We start from the raw sequence: 27,574 nt of genomic DNA, 5'->3' as shown, positions 1-27,574 counted from the left end.
TACACATAGTCTCTCCTATAGAATTGGTAGAGAGGTGTATATGGGATTATGAGACATTTTTTAAAAGCTTAACACATATGCTTTGCTACAGAAAATTCATTCAGTATAAAATGAACAATTTAAAAGTGAACATGTCATGGCACTTAGTATGTCTAAATGGTAGCAGCACTACTCAGCAGAGTGAATCTAAAATCATTTGGTCATTCATAGCTAAAACTGTTTGGTGGTTTGAATGAGAATGTCCTCCATAGGCACAGATATTAGAACAGTTGGTACCCAGTTGGTGGTGGTATTTGGGAGGTTTATGAAGTATGGTCTCATTGAAGGAATTATTTTACTGGGGTAGATTTTGAGAGCTTATCACCTTATTCTACTTGCACTTTTCTCTAAGCTCTGAGCTTCATGTTCCTGCCACCATGCCTGCGGATGCTACCACAATGTATTATTATTCCTCTAGAACTGGAAGCTTAAATAAACCCCTCCTTCTGTAAGTTGCTTTAGTCATGGTGTTTTATCACAGCAATAGAAAAGTGACAGTTTAAAGCTCTCATCTAAGTGTATAGTTTCTTCTCATTCTGTTCTCTTGTATATCCTTGAGAACCACTGATATGCACTGCACTTTGTCTTTACATATTTACCTATTTTGAGTATTTAATACATGAGAGATGGTACAGTGTTTGTCCTTTTGTGCCTGACGTTTTTCAGTCTGCATAATGTTTTCAAGATCCATTCATGGTATTAAAGCACATCTTATCACATCACTTTCCTTTATAGCTGAAACATCCTCCTGTGTTCTGCTGGGTGGCTAAATCCTGTATTGCTCATAGGGAGAGAACACAATGTGCTTATCTATTTTTCATTGGTGTGTTCATTTGAGCTGTGTCTGCTTTTTGGTTGTTACATGCAGTGCCACGCTGGACACATGTGTACATGTGCTTATTTGAGTACCTGTTTCTAGTTTTTAAAACATAACCATAAGAGCACAATGGAAGGTTAGTAATTGTTCTGTGTTATATCTTTGAGGAATGGCCAAACTATTTTCTATAACAGCTGTATCATTTTCTTGCTGAGTAACAAGGTTTGGGGTTTTTAAATCCTTAACACCCACACCTAGAATGTACAGTGCCTGGTTTTAGAAACATTGTTATCATAGTATACCCAGTTAATGTTGCATTATTATGGTCTTGATTTGTATCTTCCTAATAACTAATTATATTGAATATCTCATAATGTGCTTGCTGGGCATTATTGCATCTTTGTAGAATTATCTACCCAAATTATTTTTAGATTGAGTTACATTTTTTGTTGAATCATAATAGTTCATTATATAGCTAGGATACAAGACTATTGTCATGAATCTGGTTTATGAAAACTTTCATGTATTGTATAGATTTTTTGTATTTTCTTGTAATTATAAAGAAGATTTACTTATATTATGTATATGTATGCATTTCTGAGTATGAGCACCATTTGCATGTAGTTCCTTCAGGGCCATAAGTGGGCATCAAGTCACCTGGAACTTGAGTTACAGATGGTTGAACACCTTCCAATGTGAGTTTGGGAACTGAATCTGTGTCCATGGCAAGAGATGCCAGTATTCTTAACTACTGTTCTGCTCTCCAGCCTCACATCAATGAATGTCTTTTGATGCTCATATGTTTTTAATTTTTGTGGAATGCAACTTATCTATCTTTTCTGTGTTGGACATACTTTTGGTATAGTAGCTACAAATCAATTTTTCAAACCACAATCATTAAAATTTACCTGTGTATTATCTTCTAAGAATTTTATTGATTTATAGCTTATTTTTTAGCTCATTGATTCATTTTGGTTAATTTTTTGTAAGAGAGTCTGAGACAGAAGATCCAATTTTATTTCCTTGCCAGTGGATACCAGTTGTCCAAGCACCATTTACTGAAAACACAGTTTGTTCCATACCAAATGTCCTTGATATCTCTGATGAGAATCAGAGTTAGCCATAAGGAATAGGTTTATTTCTAAGCTCAATAATTTACCTGCTTTACCAGTATCACCATGTAGTGATTATCAAAAATTAGCTTTGTCTATTTGTAGCCCCTTGAAATTTAAATAAACTTAGTTTTCAATCTATAAAAGAGAAGGGTAATCTTGGTGGAGATTTCATTGACTCTGTAGGTAGAATTAACATCTTACTACATATTTCTATAACATCTTTAACATCTATTGACATCTTACGTATTTCTATAAGAACTCAAGGCATTCTTTCATTTATTTAAGACAATTTATTTCAATTGTATGATTTTCACTTCCTTGTTTGCATTTATTATTTGCTATTTTATCCACCTTGATCCTATTTGAAATTCCAGTTGTCTTAATTTACTTTTCAGATTGCTCATTGTTGGTATATATAGCTACAGTTAAGTTTTACTTATTCATCTTGTACCCTGCAACTTTGCTGATTTGAATTATTAGTTGTGGCAGCAGATTTAGTATATTTCATTTCCTTCCTTCCTTCCTTCCTTCCTTCCTTCCTTCCTTCCTTTTTTCTTAACAATCTACTTACCCATCATCTATCTATCTATCTATCTATCTATCTATCTATCTATCTATCTAATATATTCTAGTCTACCTATCATTATATATTTATCTATAATCTACCTGTCTTCTATTATTTATCAGTAAATATATCCTATTTTTCTGAAACAACCAGAAATATATTGAATAGTGGTGGCAAAAGCTAGCATCTTTGATCTATTCCTTTTCCAAATGGAAAATGATCAGCTTTTATTACACTATTGGAATGACTAGTTAGGTGACAAAATAAAAAATGAAACTCTTACACAAACCCTGTCCCAGTCATAATAATTTTCTTCTTTCCAGAGTAACCATAACCATAACTTCAATAGTTACCCCTTTTGGCATTTCATTATAGTCTTATGACCTAAATATATATCCATCAACACTATGCTTAACTGTGCTTAGAAAATATTTGTTATATTTACTATATCTTTTAAGTATCTTTCATTTTTTTTGCATGTGTGTTGTGTGTGTGTGCATGTGCGTGTGTGTGTGTGTGTGTGTGTGTGTGTGTGTGTGTGTGTGTGTGTGTACATGTTCAAATGCATGTGGGACACATATTGTGCAAGTGCTTGTATATATATGTGTAGAAGCAAGAGATTGACAATGGTAGTCTTCTTCAATCACAACTGAAGAGAATCTCCGTTGAACCCATTGCTCATGGATTTGGCTAGTCTAGTTGCCAGCTTGCTCCTGTCTCCACCTTCTGAACACTAGAATGGCTGGCAAGCCACTATGCCCACACAACATTCATGTGGATCCTGGGATCTGATCGCTGGCCCTTATGCTTACACAGCAATTGCTTTATCTACTAAGCTGCCATTCTTGACTCTCTGTTAAGTCTCTTATCTATAGGTTTCCTCTTCAAACTGTTCTCTCAATTCAGTGTTTGAAGAACTATAGGATTTTGACCTTTAGAGCATCCCAGTTTGGACTTGAACTGCATACTCGAGGTGAATCCATTCAATACATTCCTCTGTTTTCTGTACCACTAGAAAATTAGCAACTAAATGTGGAGTCTTGGGATTTAAGATAAAAGCATAGCTGGCCTGGGAAATGTATGGCAAGGAACACAGTACATGACTTGCTTTTGGGGTACAGCCTTGCTGCATAGATAGTGAAATGGGGGGGGAATCCTCATTCTAGAATAGTTGAATTTAGGAAGTCTGCAGTATGGTATGGGATCAAGTAATCATGAATTTCAGACACTAACTCAACAAGTCTCCCTTGCATGGCATAGCTTCTTTCTGAAGAAGGGCCTCCACATTAAGCAATACATCATCCACAACAACAAAGGGAAGACAGCTGTACAGGTAACAACAGTTCAGGAGAGGAACAGGTGGCTTTAGAAAGCTATGAGTTATAGTGTTGAAATGGAGCTTTAAAACCGTAAGTTCGGGTTTTGAGAGCATCTCTCCTTTTTCATAGCTTTTTTAAAAATGTTTAATCTCCTATGAAACTAGCAACAGAACATTGTGAAGTTCGTCAGGAAGAAAACAGCACAAGTAGTAAAATAACAGAGTACTGACAACCCCTGCCAGGTGGATACGGCTTTCCCAAGATGGAAAGTATCATATTTTCCTCTTTTTAAAAGAGCTTTATGGTAGTTCACATCTTTAATCACTGGAATTTAAAACTAGAATCTCTGAGTTTAAGGCTAGCTTAGTCTACATAGTGAGATCGTTTCTCATAAAGAAAAAAATAAACAGGATTTATTTTTATTATCTCTAGGGATGTGTGCATTGGTGTATGTGTTTGCAGGAGCTTGCAGAGACCAGGAGAGGTTATCAGATCTTCTGGAGCTGGAGTTACATGGACTTGTGTGCCGTGTGAGGTAGGTGCTGGGATCTGAATACTGGTCTTTTGGAAGAGGAGCATGAGCTCTTAACCTTAATTGCTGTCTCTCTAGACCCACAGTTTTCTATTTTTTCCTACTTCTAACGAGCCAGCAGTCTTTAATGAAATGATTCAATATGTGAAGAATAACCTCCATCAGAAATAAATATTTGGGCCAGGTGGTGGTGGCACACGACTTTAGTCCCAGGACTCAGGAGGCAGAAGCAGGCAAATCTCTGTGAGTTCAAGGCCAGCCTCATCTACAAGAGCTAGTTCCAGGACAGCCTCCAAAGCCACAGAGAAATCCTGTCTCGAAAAACCAGAGGGGGGGGGAGATACTCAATACAGAATGGTACATTTAGGAAAGAAAAAGAATCCATAAGTGAAGAATAAACTAGAATCAATGAGAAATCAGAAATATGCAGCAGGCAATAGGTGTTTAGGTTTATAGGTGATAAAAAAGAGGTTCATTTAAAAGTTAAGTAAAGAGGGTTAGAGAGATAGCTCTTTGGTGGTTAAGAGTACTGGCTGCTCTTGCAGAGGACCTGGGTTTGGCTCCCAACACCCACATCCAGTTCCAGAGGATGGCAGCAAGGAGGGCTGAGTTCATAAATGCATTCATGATGGGGGTCCCATAAGGCAGCACTCAAGACAAAGGAAGAGAACAAGTAGAAAAGAAAAACCAACTTGAGATTTTAAAAGGAAAACTTGTCCATGCTCATTGAAGAACTTACTCCAGAACAACACACAACAAAATGTGGCATGTGAAATGAGCAGACATCAAGGGAAAATAAAAAACGAAAACAAAAACAAAAAACCCTCTCACTATCCAGATAGAGATATCACATTACTCACAAGGAAACAAAGTCTGATTACCAATAGACTTGTTAAACATGAGTGAACCAAGAATTCTTTATTTAGCCAGGCCAATTTTCTAGCTTAAGCTACTGTCAACATTCAAGAATTAAGAGAATATTGTTCTCATGGGTCTTTCCTGAGAAATTTACAAGAGGCTGGGGTTCAGAAAAGCAAAATAAAAACAGGTCCAATGACAAAGATGTTGTACTAAGCAGCAAATTTATATTTACTCAGACTAATGACATCAGATTTAAAAAGATAACAAACAAACCCAGGAAGTTGAGAAAGTGAATAATAGTGCCAAGGAATGCACACAAGGATTTACAACACTAACCCAGGACATCAAGGAAGCAAACATTGTGGTCCCAGAAGTTTGGTTTTGCTCAAGACATATAGATGGGGTTTGAGGTGGCTGCAGTGTTCTATTTTTTTTTTGACCTGGACTGTGTTTAAGAACGTTTGCATGGTGATAATTCTTTCAGCTGTGCATTGATTTTATGTGACTTTTCTATGCCTATGTTACACTATACCAAGTGAACTCAGTAATGAGAAGTACATGATGGTTACTATGAACTAGGGGTAGTAGGAAGGGGGAGACATTGATTAAAAGTACAATATAGCTGATTAAAAGTACAACCATACTGAGTGATGGTTCAGCAGTTAGGAACACTGGGTGCTCTTGTGGAGAACCCAGGTTTGGTTCCTAGAACCCACATGGTGTCTACACATACCCACCCACACCCACACCCACACACCCACACCCACACCCACACCCACACACACACACACACACACACACACACACACGCACATGTGTCAAAACCTTGTACACATAAAAGCAAGCAAATAAATCTAAAAGTTGAGTGTAATTTTTCAGTTGTAATAGATTTGCAGCATTTTTCACTACACTTGTTTATGTATTGTGAATACGCAGTTTGCTGAGGCATAGATTATCAAGTATATCCAGCTTGCATGTACACACAGACACCCCCAACTATCTGAAAGGTGGTGAATATGTAAATTATTTTCTTGTACTAACCATTTTAAAGTGTATAAATTTAGCATATGTTATGCTAAATTTATACATTTAAAAATTATATTATAATAAAGTTGGAAAAATAAAATTTCATGTTTTTTTGTTGTTTATTTTGAGACAGGATTTCTCTGTGTAGCCCTGGCTTTCCTGAAACACACTCTGTAGCCAGGATGACCTTGAACTCACAGAAATCAGCCTGCCTCTGCCTCCTGAATGCTGGAATTAAAGGTGTGAGCCACCACCACCTGGAAGGTTTTGTTTGTTTGTTTAATGAAGATAGGTAGGAATAGAAAGTGGCTTGCCACCTGCAAAATTTTGTAACTCTATAAGCAAGACTTACAAAGACTTATTCCAAAGAAATTCCAAAAGGCCTTCTTTATCAAAGATTAAGAATTCAATGTACTGCAAAACCGAGTAACTTACGATAACTCCACTGCAAATGCGGTGTGTGTGTGTGTGTGTGTGTGTGTGTGTGTGTGTGTGTGTGTGTGTGTGTGTGTGTAGTCCAGAGGTCAAAGTGAGATTATCATCCTAATTACTTCCCTCTATTTTACTGAGAAAGGGTCCTCCATTAAACCTCGACCTCAAAGCTCCATCAGAATAAATAGCAAACAAGCTTTGGGCATCCTTGTGCCTCTGCCTTCCCAGTACGAACATTACAGGTGTTCATGTTCATAATTGGGTTTTTTTATGTGGGATCTGAGCTCAGGCCCTCCATGCTTGTTCAGCAACAACTTTACCACCTCCCTAGCCCCAGAAATTAGATTTGACAGCCAAAAATTCCAGCAGTGCAAACCGTTCAGGAAACCAAACTGTCATGGTAGAATGTTGCAAAGAAGGGTGGGCAATTAAGGCAAACAACCCTGCGTTTGCAACCCAGTTTGTATGCCTCAGATTCTTACTTGTAGAATGGTGATAATAATGACGACTAGATTTGTGAGGACTCAAAATACTGATCACAGAGAACTGAGTTTAATACTTAATGATAAAATACACTTAAAATAATCATTTATCTAGCCTCAGTGACAACAGCTTGTCCTGGCTACATAGGTAGTAATTGAGGTGGCCATGAGCACCAGAGGACCTGTGGACAAGTTACTGCCTAAACAGACTGTCTCACACATTTCCTCAAATGATTTCTAAGGAGCATGAGGCACAGAAATTACTTTTCCTTTCATTCATGAGATGACCTCATAGTCAAGTGGTTTTTCTGGCAGCAACATTAATTACTGTGAAATTTAATACCACGGAGGGAACCCCAGGGACTGGCTCTTGGCAAATAACATGAACTAGGGGTCACAATGGATGTAGGAACAGAACTCATTGTTATCCTGCCTAAGAAACCCTAGTATTCGCTAGAGTACTCACTTCTAAGGCTTTCTCCCTCCTCAAATGCCACAGTCAGTGCTGCAGTTAAAACAACTCATTATGAAGTTCCAGTGGTTCAGTTTTTTTCAGAATAGGATAGGATTGCAACTAAGTTCAGAACTCAGACAAGTATTCTTTGTTTTCCTGTCAAGTCTGAATCACTTCTAGGGTGGTTTTCATACCCCACAAACCATTTTTATTCAAGACAGGCCATGCAGCCACCCCTTGCCCAAGTTGTTTCTTGGAGAGACATTTTCAACAAAATGGGTTAGCTTATTTTTTTCTTTCCCCTAACCCCACACTTCAGAACTTTTTTCTGGTAACATGCATGTCAACCAAGTAGCTGCTTCAATGTCAGATTTGGAGGCCATGCTAATAGTGGGGAAGATGTATAAGGCAATGGATGCCAGGGGCTGTGAATGTCTCACTTATACATCCACAATCTCTACTACAACCCCATGCGTTAAAATGTTGCTGGACTGGTTTACAGATGTCTTTTGAAACACCAGCAGAAGTCCAGTGGATGCTGGGAAGGTTTTTCAGTTTTGTAATCCCCAGATACCATTTTAGTGTTCTCGTTCTTAGCTGCTCTGGCTGGTGCACTTGACAGATAGCCCACTAGAAACATTTTTTTCTCTTTTGCTTGATTTTATTCATCTGATGAGGTCTGCATGCAAAATGCTCGTGCAGATGTGAAACTGGGCAGTACTCTCAGTGTTTTAGTCTCTTTCCAGCAAACTTTCATCCTAGGATCTCAGAAGGCTCGGTGGGGATTAAAACACTCAGCAGAGAAGAGGCAGAGATATGGGAAATTATATGACAGGCTTAGCTTGACTTCTCACTTACAAGTAGCCCAGAGCAAATCCATGATTAAACTCTCTGTTCTTGGGAGAGCTCTTTGGGAGCTATTTTAATATGTATGCCCTCGAGTGTTCAGGCCTTTGTTTGTAAAGTCTTTGGAGAAAGTATTGCAAAGTATTTATGCTTTTTGACTATGAAGGGCCATTGTAAGTGTTATTTAGCAATAAGATAACATTTAGCAAACATCAAGATACTGTTTATTTTACCCTGTTTCTCTCTGTTCCTCATCTTCTTAATCTTATTCCCGAAGCTAACTTCAGAATGTTTTCATTTTCAGGTCATTGTTCACGAAGTCTAGCTCTTGTTATGTGTGCTATCTGCTCACCCCAGCGAGTAAAATAGTTTTATAAAAACACAAAGCAAGAACTATAAATCTGCAATTCTGGCTTCACTCTGGAAAGAAAGTAGTTTAGCTAGCTGTGGTTGCAAGCCTTTGCCTTTTCTGCTCTACTTTCTCATGAAGAGTTACTATGAGGAACTCAATAAAGTGAACTGATGAATAAAGACATACAGATGTCAGTAATTCTAAGAAAGAGGTTTTAAAGTCTTGGCTTGATGAAAGTATTTAGGATCAAAAACTCACTTAGCAGAAGCTTGTGTGTCAGACACTGAATTGTTACTAATGATGTGACCCTGATCAGGTCACCATTTTGACTATCAAAGTGCTCAATATGAACAGGACAGTGATATCTACACCTTTATTTCAAAGGTGACCCTGACTAGCACAGTCACAGCAGGGTGACTGGCTAATTGCTCAAACTGGACCATTTTCCCCTTACTTAATTTTCCTCTCTTGCTTTTTGACATACAAATGCATTCATGTAAATAGTGGTAACGTGACATAGTCAGTTTATGTAGTCACACAATTAGTAAGAAAAGGAATTTAGAAGATTTGATTTGTTTTCCTTATAAGAGATCATTCAGATTTCTCAGTAAATAAAATTATAGTTTTAAACACTGCACAAACTAGCAAACAATCAATAAGGAAAGCTTACAACTGTGTTCATTTTCTTTTATACTGAGCTTGCTATAATTATATTTAGACTATTCAACAGAAAAGAGAAAGAAATTTATGTTACAAATTCATGGAGGAGAGAATTTCCATTTTTTCTTTTCTCATTTGCCACTGCGGATACAAAATTTGTTCATTTGGGTGAGAAGTAAATAGATGCTCTTTTCTATCATAATGCCTGGACTTGGGAAGAAAGTACTGGTAATAATCTCACAGCGCAGGGCTTGGCTGAGGGAGATGCCTTTCCTGCAGCTCAAGAGGCTTCCACATCAAGGAGCATGCACCAGGACTAGTCGTTGGAAGGGAGGATGAAAAAGTTTAGTTGACAAAATAGGAAGACAAGAAGAGCAAAATCAATTAAACAAACAAGCAGTCCCACTAAACCAAACAAACATAATATAACAAAAAACAAAACCAGTCCTAAAAGGCTTGGCACAAGTGTCTGTGAAGACAATAACAGATAGGGGATGAAAAAGCAGGGTCCATGTGTCATGTGAAAAGGCTTTAGAAAGAAGGGAAAGAAGGACCTTGGAGCAAACAACGGGGATGACTATGGCTTCAGTCATCCCCTAGAGGCTATCTTCAGGATAGACACTAGGCTGCTCCTAAAAACTGGACCTTGGTTACCCACCATTTTGGTGATCAGGAGCTCCAAATGACAGTGGCAATAAGACACAGATGTCTTAGTTTAGTCTGTGGCAGGCATAAGCAGGAATGGGATGTGTCTGAATTAGAATAACGTGGGTTGAGGAAGACATGACACATAACATCAAGTGGTCAATTAAATAGGTACTTATGAATGTTATAATATTTATATATGGTAGCAGACATAAATTAAATTAGGAGTATTTGTGTGGGTTTGTGCACATGAGTACAGGTTCCCATGGAGCCCAGAAATGACTGTTGGATTTTCTGAGCTGGAGTTACAGATGATTGTGAACTGCCCAAAAATGTAGGTGCTGGGAACCAAATTCTGGTACTATTTAAGAATAGTAACCATTAAGCCAATCTTATCACTCCCTAAATTTAGTTTCTTTAAAGGCCTTCTTGTTTCTACTTTGATTCTACTTTAGATTACTTTGCACTGTGTTGAAAGAGCATTCATCCCCTTGGAATGCCAACTGAAACTGAAGTCTGATCTTTGGTGTCAGTGGAATTTTTATCTCTTTAGATTATTTAGACAAAGCTAGCTGAAGTGCTTATAGTCATTCATGTATAGTAACCAACAAACATCATTTTCCATAAGATAAAAACTCAAGCCCAGTTTAGAAAGAATGCCTAGCCTAATTTCTTATAAACACTGATATTCAAGAGAGACATTGTTTCATTGGCAGCAATTGTTTCTTTAGGATTTACCATGTAGGATACATTCTTCACATTCTAATTTGTAATCATGGAAGCTGGCACTATTCACAAAAAGTATAGCTTAGAATGACTGGGTTAAATTATACCATAAAGTTAAAATAATTTCTTCATATATCCCCAAAGGGCTTCTGTGAGTTCAATAATTTATTTTTGTTGGTATGGGAGGAATGAGAGTCTTTGTCTCTATTCCTTATAAAATGAATTGCTCTAAATCAAGATTTAAATTTTGAAAAGATTACTCTTTTTACATCCATATTCTTTATTCCAGGGAAGCTTTCATCATTGGGGCATTAGTGCTGTTGAGTGTTGCACATAGCACACGACAATTATATGGGCTGGCAGACTGACTGGCAGAATAATGACAAGCATATGAGAAAATGCAGATGTAGAAACTGACGTGTACATTGTGCTCAAATTGATTAGGATTTTGATTTAGTTGAATGTAAGTTTATGATTATGAAATGCTACAATAATTACTGTATTCCTCTGCTATTCAGTAGCCCTTTAAAACATCTAGGCATGTATTTGCCCATTAAGCATTTATCTCTACCTACTATATATGAAGAATGCATGAAAATCTGTAATCTATTGTTTTTTATCCTACAAAAAAACAATAGCCTAGAGCTAAAACTAGCTATTCTCAACATTCTCTAAAATAGCTATTCTAAGTGGTTTTTAAGCATTTAAAATTCTCCAAGCTACTAACTCAATTTAAGTAGCAAAGAACAGGTGGGTACTTATTTCAGAATATAATAAGGGACTTCTATGACATACGACTGTGAGGTTTCAGAGGTTGCATGACACTCAAAGTTCTACTGTGTATGTCTAGAAGAGTCCTTTCCTCTCAGCCAGAAGTTCCCAATTTTGACTGCACATGGGAATCATCTGCCGAGTTCTTAAAGGCCCAATTCAGAGGTCAAATATCACTCATCTGAAAGAAAATCTCTGAAGATAGAACCCAGATGTCTGTAGTCTTAAAATGGTCTACTCCAACATGTTGCTCAGTCTGAACAATACTATTTTAGGTGCCCTTTAGGATGCTAATGAAAGTCTCATGTCACCAAAACATCAATATCTCTTTCCCACATTCCTGAGAAGGGGAGCAGAAAACAGGATAACGTCAAAGAAAATACTCAATTTATCCTGTTCTCTTAACACCAACCATAATATCCAAGTCCCAAATAGGCAAACTAAACAAAACCAGTATGACAAAAAAAACCCTGTAAGAGTTACTGAGTTTAGAGAATTAAAAATTTCATAAAATGTAGAGGAAAATCTGTGGGGAAAGTTGTAAGGGATATCTTGACATATATGTAGTGTAAAAGATCTTGGGAAGATTTGGTCATCCTGGGAGGGTGTGGTGGGATAGGATAAACCACTCTGACTGGATGGGGAGGTCTCGATAAAATGGAATCAGGTGGTGTACCAGGTCCGATTTGTTTTGACAACAGACCTTTATTATTTATTCCAAAAGATTTCACAATATTAGATCAGTGGCCAAGTTATTAAGCCCCTTTATAGGATCTGTAGAAACAAAACAAAACAAATGTCAAACCATAAATCAGGATTAAGATTCTGACCCCCAGTTAGATGGGTGAGTGGTTTGGGTGGAGCTAAGAACCTCTGAAAAGAGCATCCAAACTGGTCAGTATTATGAAATTGTGACATGCATTGGAATAGACTCAAATATTTGTTGTTCACGAAAGAGAACTAAGCAAAATGACTTGCAAGAGATATATTTTGAGGTATTCTGTTTAGTTCAGTCTCAGAACCTTTTCATGTATTTTCTTCATGTCATTAATAGTGAAGAGGCAAGTCTAGATTTATACTTTGCCTCCTTTATTATTACCCATGTGAAATTTTGATTACAAATCATACTTCTTTCCTACAAGCTGGAGGATAATCTCTATTTCAGAAACTTTAAAGAAATTAAAGAAAAATATACAAGAGGCTCGTAATAATTTCAAATATTTTCTTCTCAATCATTGGTCTATGATTATTGCACTCTCCACAGCAGCGTAAACTTTGAAGATGAAAAGACTATACACATTTATATAAAGCAAATCTACTAATAGTGTAAGTAAATTCATATGCTAAGGGGTGGGAATAGCTTGTGTATGTACAAACATGATATAGCCTCTTGCTATGATAAACTCACTAAAATGATTAAGGGTAGATGATTAAATGTCCCTGATCATCTGTGAATCTCATTCTCCACTAGAGACAAGAAAATCCTATGAGATCACAGCATTGTAGGTCTTCAGAGGGAGAAGAGTTCAGCAAATGATGCAAGGTGCCTCCTGTTTATGCTCAGTAAATTTGTTCTCTGTAGTGTTGTTAGATCAGGCTTTTCAAGAAAAGATAGGTCTACATAAATTGCAGGCCTCTTAGTTTTAAAGTGTTGATAGCTAATTCTATTTTCTTTCAACATCTTATGGGCCAAACCAAACACATCTGAGTAAGACTATGTGCTACTGGTGTGTAAATGTTGGCTTATGAAAGTCTCTTTACTTCTAAGGCTCTTTACAATTTAAGCACAAGAACAGTGGCATTTATCCTATAATCAAAGCCTACCCCATCTTAGAAATAGATCCAACTGTATTTGTGATGGCAGAAGCCAAACCATCTGAAGACTCACCCATAGAATGTGAGGTACAAGAAGCCAATCCTTTTCCCAAGTTTTGTTATCTCTCCGCATTTGTCAGCTGCTCCAGTGAGTCTCACAATGCCTACTTTCTTGAGGGTGGAGAGCCATTTGTATGCATGCTCATCTTCTTTTAACACATCTTCAAAATTCAGAGTAGGCAGCTGGAGCTCTGAGCCCCAGTACTGACATTCTGTGGATTAAGAAAACAAAAAAAATCTAGATGATCTCATTTTCAGACAAGACACTAACCTTAAAGGAAAACACAGTTCATTGGAGTTGATCTTTGATTTACTAAATGTTGGACATATCAGAAATTCTGGTCACTGAGTCCTTCTACCATAGGGCTGTGCCTATTTTATGCCTCTTGCTTACAATATGTCTGGCCTACAAATGGTATTCACAATGCCCCATCTATTCGAAGGAAGAATGTTGATTAGACAGGAGGGCCCTTGATATCTATATCCTTAAGACTTCTCAACCCAGGCACTGCTTAGAAACAACCATGAGATACTGTGTGCATAACGAGCAGGCTACATCATCTGATTCCTACTAGTGATAAAATTAGGTTTCTGCACTAGACCATTATGACAATTCCGGAGGGAGGATAAGTACAGATTCTTCTTCCTCTTATTTCTTCTGCTTGAAAGCTGTCTTGCGACCAATTGTGTCCCTGGAATGCATAGAGCCTTGGGTGGTAGTGCCAAAGGAGTTAAGGCCAGACGCCTTTCTTTGTTCTCTCACGCATGATGATGAAATGCTTGTAAATATGTTTTCTTGAGAAAACAGAAAGGAAAACACATAAAAAATTATGGGCTTGCAAACCACAATTTCCTAAAGGAAGTAGAACCCAGAGGGATTGCTTGGTCTTTCTTTTTTTTAAATTCATTTTTATTTAAATCAAAAACAATCTTACTTAACATACCAATTCCAGTTCCCTCTCTCTTCTGTCCTCCCATCCTTCCCATCAGCGCCCTTCCACCCCCCAAACACTCCTCAGGGAGGGTGAGGCCTCCCATGGGGGATCATCCAAGTCTGTCACATCATTTGGGGCAGGACCTAGGCCCTCCCCCCATGCTCTTTCTTTACTGGGAAGAAAACAGTCTCAGCACAGCAATCCTTCCAAACAAGTAAAAGGATGAGAACTCAGAGTCTCATTATCATTATGAGCAATGCTATTTCTCTAACTAGGGAATGTGTTATATATGGAAGCCATCCCCAAAACCTCCAGTTTAAGAATGAAGAAAGGGTCAGTGGTTGTTTTGTAGTCTAGCCTATCAGTCATTTCCTCTTTGAGGTCAACATGGCTCTTTCTATTGTGATAGAAAACTTTTTAGAAGATAGTAACTCTAGCTGTGGGAAGACATCCAATTACTACAGATGCAGGGAGACATTTGCTGTTTCTCCAGAATTTACATGGAAGTATTTGTAGGAAGGAGCCACGTGTATATTTAGGAAGACTTAATGATGCTCCTAATATGTATATTGTCCAAATTTCTGGGTTATTAAGTTTAACAGCTTACATATTGAACCAGAATTTCTAAGAACTAAATTAAATTTATGAATCAGATGTGCTTAGTGTCTGTATTAATTCTATTGGACTATGTTAGTATTATTTAGTATTAGTATGCTGTGGTGGCATATGACTTTGATCCCAGTTCCCAGGAGGGAAGCAGACACAGGTAAATTGTGTAAATGCAAGGCGAGCCTGTTCTGTATAGTGAGCCCTATTATGGTGGCTACACATATAGAGACCCTGTCTTGAAAAACCAAACAAACTAAAATAGTTGACAAGCGCTCTACCACTGAAATATTTTCCTGGTCCTCCCCTTTCTCTTATCTATTTATTTGTTTATATTTATTTATTTTTGAGGCAGGGTATTATTCTACTGAATCTGTTGCTCTCTAGTCTCACCTTCTGGAGCAGCTGGGTCTAAGCAATCAGATTCTCTTCAGGATCATGATGGTATTTCTTGAGTGTATTAGCTTCCCAGTAGCTATTTGTTAGCTTTTTTTCTTTTCAGAAGCCTAATGTATTTTAGAATATCACAAGATACTTTCAAAGGTCTCAGAGTCTATGGAGAACTTGGATACTGGTGATTTAACACAGTGTGGTTGAAGTTATAGTTGAAATGTGTTCAAGATACTGCAAAGGAGCTGATCTCATCTCTGATACTTTCTATGATTCCTAGTGATTCTTTTATTACACATGATGCTTCCCAGCTTTATTTCTTAAGCACCAAATATTTGAAAACCAAAGCTGGGTCTATGTGAAAGAGACGCTTTGCAAATAAGCAATCTACTTGGTTTTGTCTTGAATATTGAATTATGCAGTTATTTGTTTGGCCATTATCATTGTTTATTGCATTTTAAATTTCCAGACTATAGTAACTGAGAAGTCTCTGGAGAGAGGATGATGGCTGTAATTAGTATTGCATAGAAAGGCAATTTGGTTTTCAGGTAAGAGAAAAATTTCCAAGGCAAAATAATCAGTGTTACGGGCATAGATAATGAAACTCACCTGGATTATATTCAGAAACTGAGAATAAACTTTGAAAACACTTTAAAGCTTATTGAGCCTCAGAGGGAAATCAGGGAACTATAGAAATATCAGCCATTGGTGAAAGAGAACTATTGGACATTTTTCATATTGGCTTTGCTATTCCAATTACTACTCAACTGTTCTTATTATTGCCTCAGTTACAAGGAATGATTCCTTTAGTTTCAAGCTCTGTGGAAATCCCCACAGAGGTTAAGTAATTTATATATGAAGATTTATTTTAATGTTTGGAAAAATGTTTTGTAATGTAATAAAAGCAGCATAGGCAGATGCTACAGCACGATACGGTTCTGAGTGATGGAAGTATCTGTGTGCTCCACTACCAGAGCTACACATTGACCCTTGTTATGTGGGTGATAGAATAGGGAAACAGGTTTTCATTTATTTGCTTTTAATTTTTAGCTAAAAGTTGAACCCTTGTATGAAACTTGCATTAGACAGGGCATGATGGGGAAGAAATGGAGGCAGAATGGTCTGCTTTTAATCATTGTTCTGCCTTTTATCAGTTTGTTCCTAGGAGTCTGAGTTTCAGCTTAATTTGTTAAACAAAGACTGTTAGAAGTCTCTGCTGGTCATTTACAACTGTCATGAAACTGTATGGAGACTCTATTATAACATGGCACACAGTAATTTATAATAATAATGCAACAACTGTTTGCTAAGCATTTCTTGGAGGTATATGGAAGGCTTGTTGCTTTACAATTTTATTTCTTTTAATCTCCACAACAAATATGTGGGGTAGATGATTTTAATAGTAACAAATTCTAAAGAAGGGGAACAGTAGCCCAAAGCATGCAGCTAACAGTTTCAGTTAGTAAGATCCATGTGACTGATCCTAATGTTTACTTGAACATATAACTTGATGATTTGAATTACTATCATTATGAACATTTTTTGAGGTTATAATTACATTTCTCACTTCTTTTTCCGCTCTCCAAGCTTTCCCATTAAGCCCTCCCTACTCTCCTTCAAATTAATGGTCTCTTTTTTTTCAGTAATTATTATTGCATGCATACACACACACACACACACACACACACACACACACACATATATATATATATATATATTCTTAAATATGACTTGTTCATGCCATATAATGTTACTTGTATGTGTGTTTTCAGTGTTGACATTTGGCACTGGACAACCAATTGGTATGCTTTTTCTTGAAGAAGACCACATCTCCTATTCCCAGCTTTCTTCAGTTGCCTATAATTCTTTGTGTAAGGTTGAGCAATTTTTATGTTGTCTATTGGAATGTCCATAGATTATCCTGTTCTTTACAAAGTAAATCTAATAGGTAACAAGGAAAGCAGGGTAAGTTATACTGAGGAACAATTTTGTTTGAACTTGTTTAGGTCTGGGCATTTAAAGATAAACCTTGGCAACTGGTCAGGAGTTTAGATGCAGAGAAAACATTAGGAATAGGGCCCAGTTGCACAATATGTAATGTCACATTCTTCACTTTGAATGAAATCAACAAAAGTTTTTCATGTTTTAAAACTAGTTTCCTTTCTGTAACTCCTATTAGTAGATTCAGGCTTTAGGGGTTATGCTGGTTTAGTAAAGTAGCAGTTGTAGGTTCTCCAACAAGGTCCATGACTTCACTAGCCCTAGTGAACTGGCTAGGATTTAGTACCTGGCATGACTTCCCTCTTATTGAGTAGGCCTTAAATCAAATTAGAGAGCTGTTGGTTACTGCCAAGATATCCATGCCACTATTGAACTCTTAGAATTATTGTGTTATGTTGGTTATTGTTGTGGTTCATCTATATAACATCTCCCACACCTAAGGGTAGGGATCATTGCAGATAAGAGGTGGAAAGACAGTAAGAACCAGAGGATAACCGAGTTTGCTATAAGATTGTGTTTCCTAGTAAAGTCAGAAGCTATGTAACATCTCATCAATAAGAGCTAAACAATAGACATACTAAAGTGGAAGGGGAGAAAGACCACAGGGCCTCAGAATTTCAGACAACTAAGAGATGCTGAGAGCAGGAGAAACAATCTTCCCTGGGAAAAGCAGATCAATTTGTTACCCAATACCAAGTTGTCTGCCCTGAAAACATACAAGTAGCATTATACAGACTGAGCAGGTAATTTTTATATGTGCATATATATACATATGTGCATACATGTGTGTATATAATAGCAATGAATAAAAAAAATGCTATGAATTTGAAAGTGAGCCACGAAGTGTATATGGAAGACTTTAGAGGGAGAAAAGGGATGGGGGAAATGATGCAATTACATTACAATCTCAATAAATAAATACTTAAAATATTTTTTCAAAGATATAAACTGAACCCAAGAAAGATTTATTTAGGATACATGCTATATATATTTAAAGGATGTTTTAGTGAAATTTTATTTTTATATTAGTCATTTTCCCATTACAGATATATATACTACACTGTTGTTAAACAATACAGAAAGCTTTAGATTCTTGTAGTATTAGTCTTGAGAAGTGCAAAATTAACTATATTTACATAGAGACTGTAGTAAAAACCCATTGTGAGGACAACATCCAACACAGTCCAAGCTACAAAGAATTTCTAATTTCAAGTTTTTATTATCATAGTGTGACTATTATTTTTCTTCATTTTCTGTGGTGCTGAGATTGAACCCAGAATTCTTGTGGGATAGGCAAAAGCTCTATCTATCATTTAAGTTCTACAGATTTAAATTTTAAATCAGATCTTTCATTTTGGAGGGCCTACAATGCCTTCCTGAAACCAGAGACCAAAGGCCAAGAGCCATTGCAGAATGAGCAACAGAATGTAAACCACCAGCATACTTCACTGTTTAAAAAGTGACTTGTAGCTGGGAGGTGATGGCACACACCTTTAATTCCAGTACTTGGGATGCAAAGGCAGGCGGATCTCTGTGAGTTTGAGGCCAGCTTGGACTACAGAGTTAGTTCCAGGACAGGTTCCAAAGCTACACAGAGAAACCTTGTCTAAAAACACCAAAAAAGAAATGTGACTTGCAAAGATGGTACTTTGAATAGCTGGTTGCCAAATACCCATGATCTTAAATATAAATTACTCTAATTATCAGTGAGAATTAATACTGTTTCACAAAACCCGCCTTACAAAGAATTCTGTGATATCTGCACAGAATATTAAACATCAACATCCAGAGAGTGATTTCAAAACATGTTCCCATTTTCCTTCAACTGCAAAAGAACTATCAGGGGAAGCAAAAGAAAATACATTTGACTAGAGTAAAACATTTGTCAGGAGAATACATTAAGAACAAATTTAAGCTTCACACTTGGGTCTGGATACATAAACAGAGTGGAAATGATGGAATATGTAAGGTATGGCCACCCTTCCTTATTTAACTTATGGCCTTACTAATGAATACTTCCTCAAACATGCGCTTCACACATCATAAAATTTATGATCAGGCTACAGGCCAGATTTCAAGGAACTGTTTGTATAAGGGTTCCTACTGAGGGCTAAGCATCACATTCCTGGACCCTGAGTTATATTTCAGAAAGGAAAAGACACAAAGAAGGTCTTTAGTTAAAGACTCATGAGCACAGAAAGCTGGCTTTCAAAGTGTTGTTTCAAAAATTTAGGACCTCCTGTCTACCTGTACCATGCTGGGCTTTGGCTCTGAAATGGCTTATCTAATATACATGGCTGGCATCAGCTAAATTTTTACTCTTTTCTTAATATCTTCATAGTATGTTAATCAATTTCCTTTTTATAATAATTAAACATAATTATCATTTTATTATATTTCAGTTTTTATTATGAATGATTTCTAAGGCCTCCACTAACACCCAATTCTGGTCCCTAATAGAGGAGAGAAACCAGAGGAAAGAAACGGGGCTTTGAGTCTCCTTTCTTCATTAGATGGATGTTGTACTCTTTTATCTCTTATCTGGTGAACTCTACAAGTCTTTTAAGATTCTAATCACTTGTCCTCTCTCTTTTTTTAAAAAAATTAATTTAAATTAGAAACAATATTGTTTTACATGTCAATTCCAGTTTCCTGTCCCTCCCCTCCTCCCATATCCAATACCATTTCTGCTCTCCAGGGAGAGTGAGGCCTTCCATGGGGGTGCTTCAGAGTCTGTCATATCCTTTGGGATAGGGCCTAGGCTCTCTCCCATGTGTCTAGGCTGAGAGAGTATCCCTCTTTGTGAAATGGGCCTTGCTCTCCACCATGATAATGGACTAAATCTCTCAACTGTAAGCCACCAGTTCAATTAAACATTTCCCTTTATAAAAGTTGCTGTGGTCATAGTGTTTTTTTACATCAATAGAAAGCCTAAGACAGAAACCATTAATAATAATGAGAAATACCTAGGTTCCTATATCTGCTGGTACTATGCAGCATTTCTTTTTTCATTTTCTCTGTAAGTTAAGTCTTGAAAATTTTACAGCTCACAAAATAAGAAAGAATAAATAATTATGTCAAATTTTATATGGAAGTTAAAATATGACTACATATAAGCTTTATATTTTATTAAATTAAGCTTAAAGTTATTATTATTTGGTGTGTACATGGTATGCATGTCATGTGTATACCACAGTGCCCTGTGGAGGTTAGAAGACAGGCTATATATAATGAAAGTCAAAGAGTAGGAAGGTGTTCATGGACTTGGAGGTACTTATGATAATATATTAATGTAATCAAAAGCAGGCAGACAAACCCAAATGTACACAGTACAGAGGAAAACTTGCAGCAATCATCTGAAACCTATAAGGTCTTGAATTCATTTGTCTGGTTTGTCAACAGAGAATCAGCTGAGAGATGAATAGAATGGTATACTTGAACTCTATGTTGGAAAAAACTCATCCTTGCTTTCAGTCTGTGGATCAAGCAGAGTGTACAAACTAATTCTTACTTTGGCCTTTGACATCTCCTCTGTTGCTTAGCAATTTTAACTTTAATAACATCTAGCACACTGTACTTTCCTGGATTTTTACTTCTATTTCCTACTTTGTGGTTTTCTGCATGTCCTTTTCTCTGTGAGGATTTTCCTCTTTTTGTCTCTGCCTGATAAACTAGGCTGAGAGAGTATCCCTCTTTGTGAAATGGGCCTTGCTCCCCACCACGCTTAAAAACTCAGCGTGAATCTCTGCTTCTGTTTCCACCCATTACTGGGTGAAGGCTCTAGGATGGCATTTAAGGTAGTCATCAATCTCATCATAGGGTAAGGGAATTTAAGATGTCCTCTCCACTATTGCTTAGATTCGTATTAGGGTTATCCTTGTGGATCCTTGGACATTATCCTAGTGCCAGATTTCTCTTTAAACCTATAATGGCTCCCTCTAATAAGGCATCTCTTTTCTTGTTATCCTTCTCTATTCTCCCCTCACCTTTCTGCTTCTCTGGGGGACCAACTATGTCTCTCTTAGGGTCTTCATGTTTCCTAGCTTCTCTGGGGTTGTGGATTATAGGCTGGTAATCCTTTGCTCTATGTCTAATATCCTCTTATGAGTGACTATATATTATGTTTGTCTTTCTCTGTCTAGATTATCTCACTCAGAATAATTTCTTCTAGTTCCATCCATTTGCCTGGGAATTTTAAGATTTCATTGTTTTTATTCCTGCTCAGCAGTACTCCATTGTGTAAATGTACTACATTTTCTTTCTCCATTCTTTGGTTGAGAGGCATCTAGGTTGCTTCCAGGTTCTGCCTATTACAAATAATGCTGCTATGAACATAGCTGAACAGATGTCCTTGTGGTATGAATGTGCATCCTTTGGGTATATGCCTAAGAGTGGAATTGTCAGATCTTGAGGTAAACTGATTCCCATTTTCCTGAGGAACTGCCATACTGATTTCCAGAGTGGCTGTACCCGTTTGTACTACCACCAACAGGAGAGGAGTGGTCCCCTTTCTCTGCATCCTCTCCAGCATAAACTGTTTGTGGTGGTTTTGATTTTAGCCATTCTGACAGGTGCAATATGGTATCTCAGAGTTGTTTAGATTTGCATCTCCCCGATGGCTAAGGATGTTGAGCACTTTCTTAAGTGCCTTTTAGCCATTTTAGATTCCTCTATTGAGATTTCTCTATTTAGTTCTGTACCCCACTTTTTAATTGGATTATTTGGTGTTTTGGTGACTAGCTTCTTGACTTCTTTGTAGATTTTGGAGATCAGCACTCTGTTAGATGTGGAGTTGGTGAATATCTTTTCTCATTCTGTGGGCTGCTGTTTTGTCTTGCTGACTGTGTCCTTTGCCTTACAGAAGCTTCTCAGTTTCAGGAGGTCCCATTTATTAATTGTCAATCTCAGTGTGATGCTACTAGTTATGTTCAGGAAGCAGTCTCCTGTACCAATTTGTTCAATGTTACTTCCCACTTTCTCTTCCTATGGAGGACTATTCTTTCAGCCTAGATACATGGGGAAGGGCCTAGGCTCTGCCCCAAATGATGTGACAGATTTTGATGATCCCCCATGGGAGGCCTCACCCTCTCTGGGGAGTGGATGGGGGGTAGGATGAGGGATTGGTGAGGGGGGCATAGGCGAGCAGGAGAGAGAGAAAATTGGGATTGGTAAGTAAAATAAGATTTTTAAAATTTAAATAAAAATTTATAATAAAAAAGTAAACTCAGTGTGAATATCATCATCTCATTTCTATATATTCTTTGATTCATGTCATCGTTAACCTTTAGCACATGGTCTTAATGAACTCAATGTACTACATGCCCAGGCTTCCTTTTTCACCTTGGTATTTCCTTACACTTTGTATTCCCTACACAAAATAGATGCCAAATATCTATGCAGTTGAATGCAGATCCATGGGGGCAAAGACTATTCCTCACATCTTCCTTTCAGCTTGCAGGGCAGCTGACTGTCATTTATCCTTTCATTTTGTGTTTGGCAACCTGTGCCAAGAGAAGGAAAGTGGTGTGCATCTGGATGCCAGATTTTCTAAGCATCCATAACCCTCACTCCAAGGGAGAAGCAGAGGAGGGACATTGCTATTGGGGCTAAAACATTGGGGCTAAACAGCAAAGAGCTTTCACCAATGGAACTGACTCTGTTTACATGATTTGCAGCAGTAATGTTTCAAAACACACATTGGAGCAGGCAAAAAGACGTCCAACCAGCACTCTAAAAATGGCCCATCAATTTCTTCTTTACCCATCAATTGCACAGCTTGGGAATATATTTTAAAAATGAATTTTAAAGCATTAAAATATTTTCCAGTTTCTACCTAGCAGCCAGTTTTCTTAGGTTATTCATGATCACAATTGTCGTTCTTACCAGCTTTTTCCACTACTTAATGGAGGGTACTATCATTTCCATTTTGCTACTGCCTGATAGTACTGAGGTATGTAAGCTATAAAAACTTCACTTGTCAGGATATATTAATGGCAGAGGTGTGACTATTCCTCTTCCAACATTTAAAAGCTTAAGCTGTGATAATAAAAAAGTTGACTTTTACTTCCTGAAATGACATAGAGAAGAACTTGAAGGCAATGAAAGCCAAATGCAAATGGATTATAAAACTAGGGCCAAGTTAAAGAAAAAAAGACTATCAGAAAACACATTCACAATATTGCCATTTGACCCAGACAATGGCTGTGGAATTATGTTATTGGAGACCACTCAAAGAATCCAGAAATACGTACTTTTTTTTATTTGGTTTTTCAAGACAGGGTTTCTCTGTGTAGCTTTGGAGCCTATCTTGGCACTCACTCTGGAGACCAGGCTGGCCTTGAACTCATAGAGATCTGCCTGCCTCTGCCTCCCAAGTGCTGGGATTAAAAGAGTGGGTCACCAATGCCCACTAAAAATGTGTTCTTTGAAGGAAAGTAGAAAGAATAATTTCTCCTGTATACTCATCTATCTTCACTCGCCTAGCAGAGCTAGACAAAGGGGAATGAACTCTTGGTTCAGACACAGCAGTGGAGCAAATTCTTATCAGCTGTCACAGTGGTGAAACCAAGCACTTAGAGGAATTTAATTCTTGACAAGACTAGTCTGTGCTTAAAGAGAAGGGGAAACTATGGTACTTTGTTATTGCCATAGACAGGAAAATGGAAAGCTGCCTGGCAAGTTGATTAATAAGTAACATCTCCACTTCCAGTAAACTGTTGTAAGACTAGTTTTAAAATCCTAGATAGTTACTACACATGAGGTTTGGAAGGAATAAAGAAGAACCACTTTTAGTGAAAGACTTAGAGTTCCCCAAAGAGGAGGCACAGATTCACCCAAGTGGTCACTTCCTGAAGGGGGTGGTGGTCTGACAAGTGTTGACAGTGAAAAAGAAGACTCGGGGAAAGGTGCCAGGCTAGTGTGCTTGTGGAAGTCAGGGTTCCAACGGACAGGCAAAACTTACGTATATGCTAGAGTTTGCCTTTGACCTGCACAATCGTATATAAGGATCTGTAGAACAATATAAAAGAAATCTCTGACCTTCCCACCCTCAGCAACATTTTTACTTAGCATGTGTTATTATACATTTCTTAGAAGTTTTATTTTAAATTACCTATTTGTTTTCAGCATTTATTTTACCTATTATCTGAGTGATAAGGTCCCCCTTTGCCACCGAATCTATCTCTAAACATTTTTCTTTCTTTTTTTTTTAGATATCTATTTTTGTCAGATAGTTTGGCCAGAGTGTTCTTGGGTGTCATCCTGTTTTCCCTCACAAATTCAGATATACCATCCCATCAGTTGTGGTTTACACAATTTCTTCTGAAAAACAGGTAATAATCTCATGATCTGTTCATGTGGAGCATTTAGCAGCATTTCTTGCTGCTTTGAACTGATTCTCTTTTCCTGTGGCTTTCGATGATTTCCTTAGCATGTGTCTTTCTTTCTTTTTTTTTTTCCATTCATTTATTTAGCTCATAAATAAAGTCATGCACAATTATGATACAGAATACAGTATGTTCACAATGGCATGGTTAAATTAAACCAATTAACATGTTATATCACACATATTCATCACTTTTGTTTTGAGAAGACTTAAAGTATACTATCTCACAACTTTTAAAATATAGCATATTGTTATTAACCATATTTATCATGTTCTCAGTAGACCTCAAGACTTCACAGAGTCCATGCCTCTTGTCCAACTGCAGTTTTATATCCTTAAACCAATCGTTTCCCCATTGTTAAAAGACCCACATTGAAGCCTAATAGCCACAATTCTGCTTTCTGTTCCCATAAGTTCATCATTTCTAGGTTACACATAAAATTGAAATTGTGTGACATTTGTCTTTCAGTGTGTCACTTATTTATTTATTTTTTTTGGCAAGCATATAAATTTACTACTTACTAAAGATGAAATCAAATTTGCATGCACAGGTGAGCACTCACTGAAACACCTTGGATTCATCACATATTTGAGTTTCAATTAGCATATATATATATATATATATATATATATATATATAGATAGATAGAGAGAGAGAGAGAGCAATAATGGCAATATGTTATGAATCAATAGCAGCAACAGCTTTTCCAGGTTCTGCAGTCATTTGAACAAAATTGTAGAGACATCTAGCACACTCCATTAAAAACAAAAAACAAAAAACAAAAAAACAAAAAACAAAAAACAAAAAACAAAAAACCCCAAAACAAACAAACAAACAAACAAACAAACAAACAACAAAGTAAAAAACAAAATCCCAGAAAACAGAACAGTTCTGTTACTCTTGTGGTACTTGGCACCATTTTTTTTTTTTTTAAATTAGCTTCTCAGTCATCATCTGGGAGGAAACCATTCTGAGCAACATCATTAAAAACAGCTCTGATAAAGCATGGTCACTACTATGTATCATAAAGCAGGTCCACATATGAGTGAGTACATATCATGTTTGTCTTTTTGTGATTGGGTTACCTCGCTCAGAATGGTTTCTTCGAGTTCCATCCATTTTCCTGCAAATTTCAAGATTCCATTGTTTTTTTCTGCTGAGTAGTACTCCATTGTGTAAATGTACCACAATTTCTCTATCCATTCTTCGGTTGAGGGGCATCTAGGCTGTTTCCAGTTTCTGGCTATTACAAATAATGCTGCTATGAACATGGTTGAACATGTCCTTGTTACATGAATGTGCTTCTTTTGGATATATGCCTAGGAGTGGAATTGCTGATCTTGTGGTAGACTCATTCCCATTTTCTTGAGGAGTCGCCATACTGATTTCCACAGTGGCTGTACATGTTGGCACTCCCACCAGCAGTGGAGGAGTGTTCCTCTTTCTCCGCATCCTCTCCAGCATAAACTGTCATTGGTATTTTTGATTTTAGCCATTCTGATAGGAGTTAGATGGTATCTCAGAGTTGTTTTGATTTGCATTTCCCTGATGACTAAGGATATTGAACACTTTCTCATGTGTCTTTCAGCCATTTTAGATTCCTCTATTGAGAATTGTCTATTTAGTTCTGTACCCCACTTTTTAATTGGGTTGTTTGGTGTTTGGGGGACTAGCTTCTTGAGTTCTTTGTATATTTTTTCTCATTCTGTGGGCTGCCGTTTTGTGTTGCTGACTGTCTCCTTTGCCTTACAGAAGCTTCTCAGTTTCAGGAGGTCCCATTTATCAATTGTTGACCTCAGTGTCTATGCTACTGGTGTAATGTTCAGGAAGTGGTCTCCTGTGCCGAATAATTCAAGGGTATTTCCCACTTTGTCTTCTAATAGGTTCAGTGTAGCTGGATTTATGTTGAGATCTTTGATCCATTTTGACTTAAGTTTTGTGCAAGGCAATAGGCTTGGGTCTATCTGCAGTCTTCTACATGTCTTCAACCAGTTATGCCAGCACCATTTGTTGAAGATGTTCTCTTTGTTCCATCGTATAAATTTGGTTTGTTTGTCAAAAATCAGGTGTTCATAAGTGTGTGGGCTAATATCAGAGTTTTCACTTCTATTCCATTGGTCTACCAGTCTATTTTTGTGCCAATACCAAGCTGTTTTCAGGACTATAGCTGTGTAATAGAGCTTGAAGTCAGGGATGGTTATGCCTCCAGAAGTTCCTTTATTGTATGTTTTGGCTATCCTGGGTCTTTTGTTTCTCCATATAAAGTTGAGATTTGTTCTTTCAAGGTCTGTGAAGAATTGTGTTGGGATTTTGATGGGGATTGCATTGAATCTGTAGATTGCTTTTGGCAAGATTGCCATTTTTACTATGTTGATCCTACCTATCCAAGAGCATGGGAGATCTTTCCATTTTCTGGTGTCTTCTTTAATTTCTTTCTTTAGAGACTCAAAATTCTTATGGTACAGGTCTTTCACATTTTTGGTTAGTGTAACCTCAAGGTATTTTATGTTGTTTGTGGCAATTGTTAAGGGTGATGTTTCTCTGATTTTTTTCTCCACCAATGTGTCATCGGTGTATAGTAGGGCTACAGATTTTTTTGAGTTAATCTTGTATCTTGCCACTTTGCTAAAGGTGTTTATCAGCTGTAGGAGTTCCCTGGTAGAGTTTTTCAGGTCACTAATGTAGACTATCATATCATCTGCAAATAGTGAGAGTTTGACTTCTTCCTTTCCGATTTGTA

General features: G+C 37.3%; 1 protein-coding gene across 1 annotated transcript in view; it reads right to left on the bottom strand.

The window, feature by feature from the left end:
• The window catches only part of Bbox1 (gamma-butyrobetaine hydroxylase 1), a 54,192-nt gene that overhangs the window by 11,137 nt on the left and 15,481 nt on the right, over positions 1–27,574 (bottom strand). Inside the window, exon 4 of the mRNA XM_027422289.2 lies at positions 13,531–13,729. Coding sequence (XP_027278090.1) covers positions 13,531–13,729 — 199 coding nt within the window. The remainder of the gene's footprint in view (positions 1–13,530; positions 13,730–27,574) is intronic.

Source organism: Cricetulus griseus, chromosome 6 (genome assembly GCF_003668045.3).
Source record: "Cricetulus griseus strain 17A/GY chromosome 6, alternate assembly CriGri-PICRH-1.0, whole genome shotgun sequence".
NCBI lineage: Eukaryota > Metazoa > Chordata > Mammalia > Rodentia > Cricetidae > Cricetulus > Cricetulus griseus.
The sequence above is the reverse complement of the archived record's forward strand: the minus strand, read 5'-3'. Positions and strand labels throughout refer to the sequence as shown.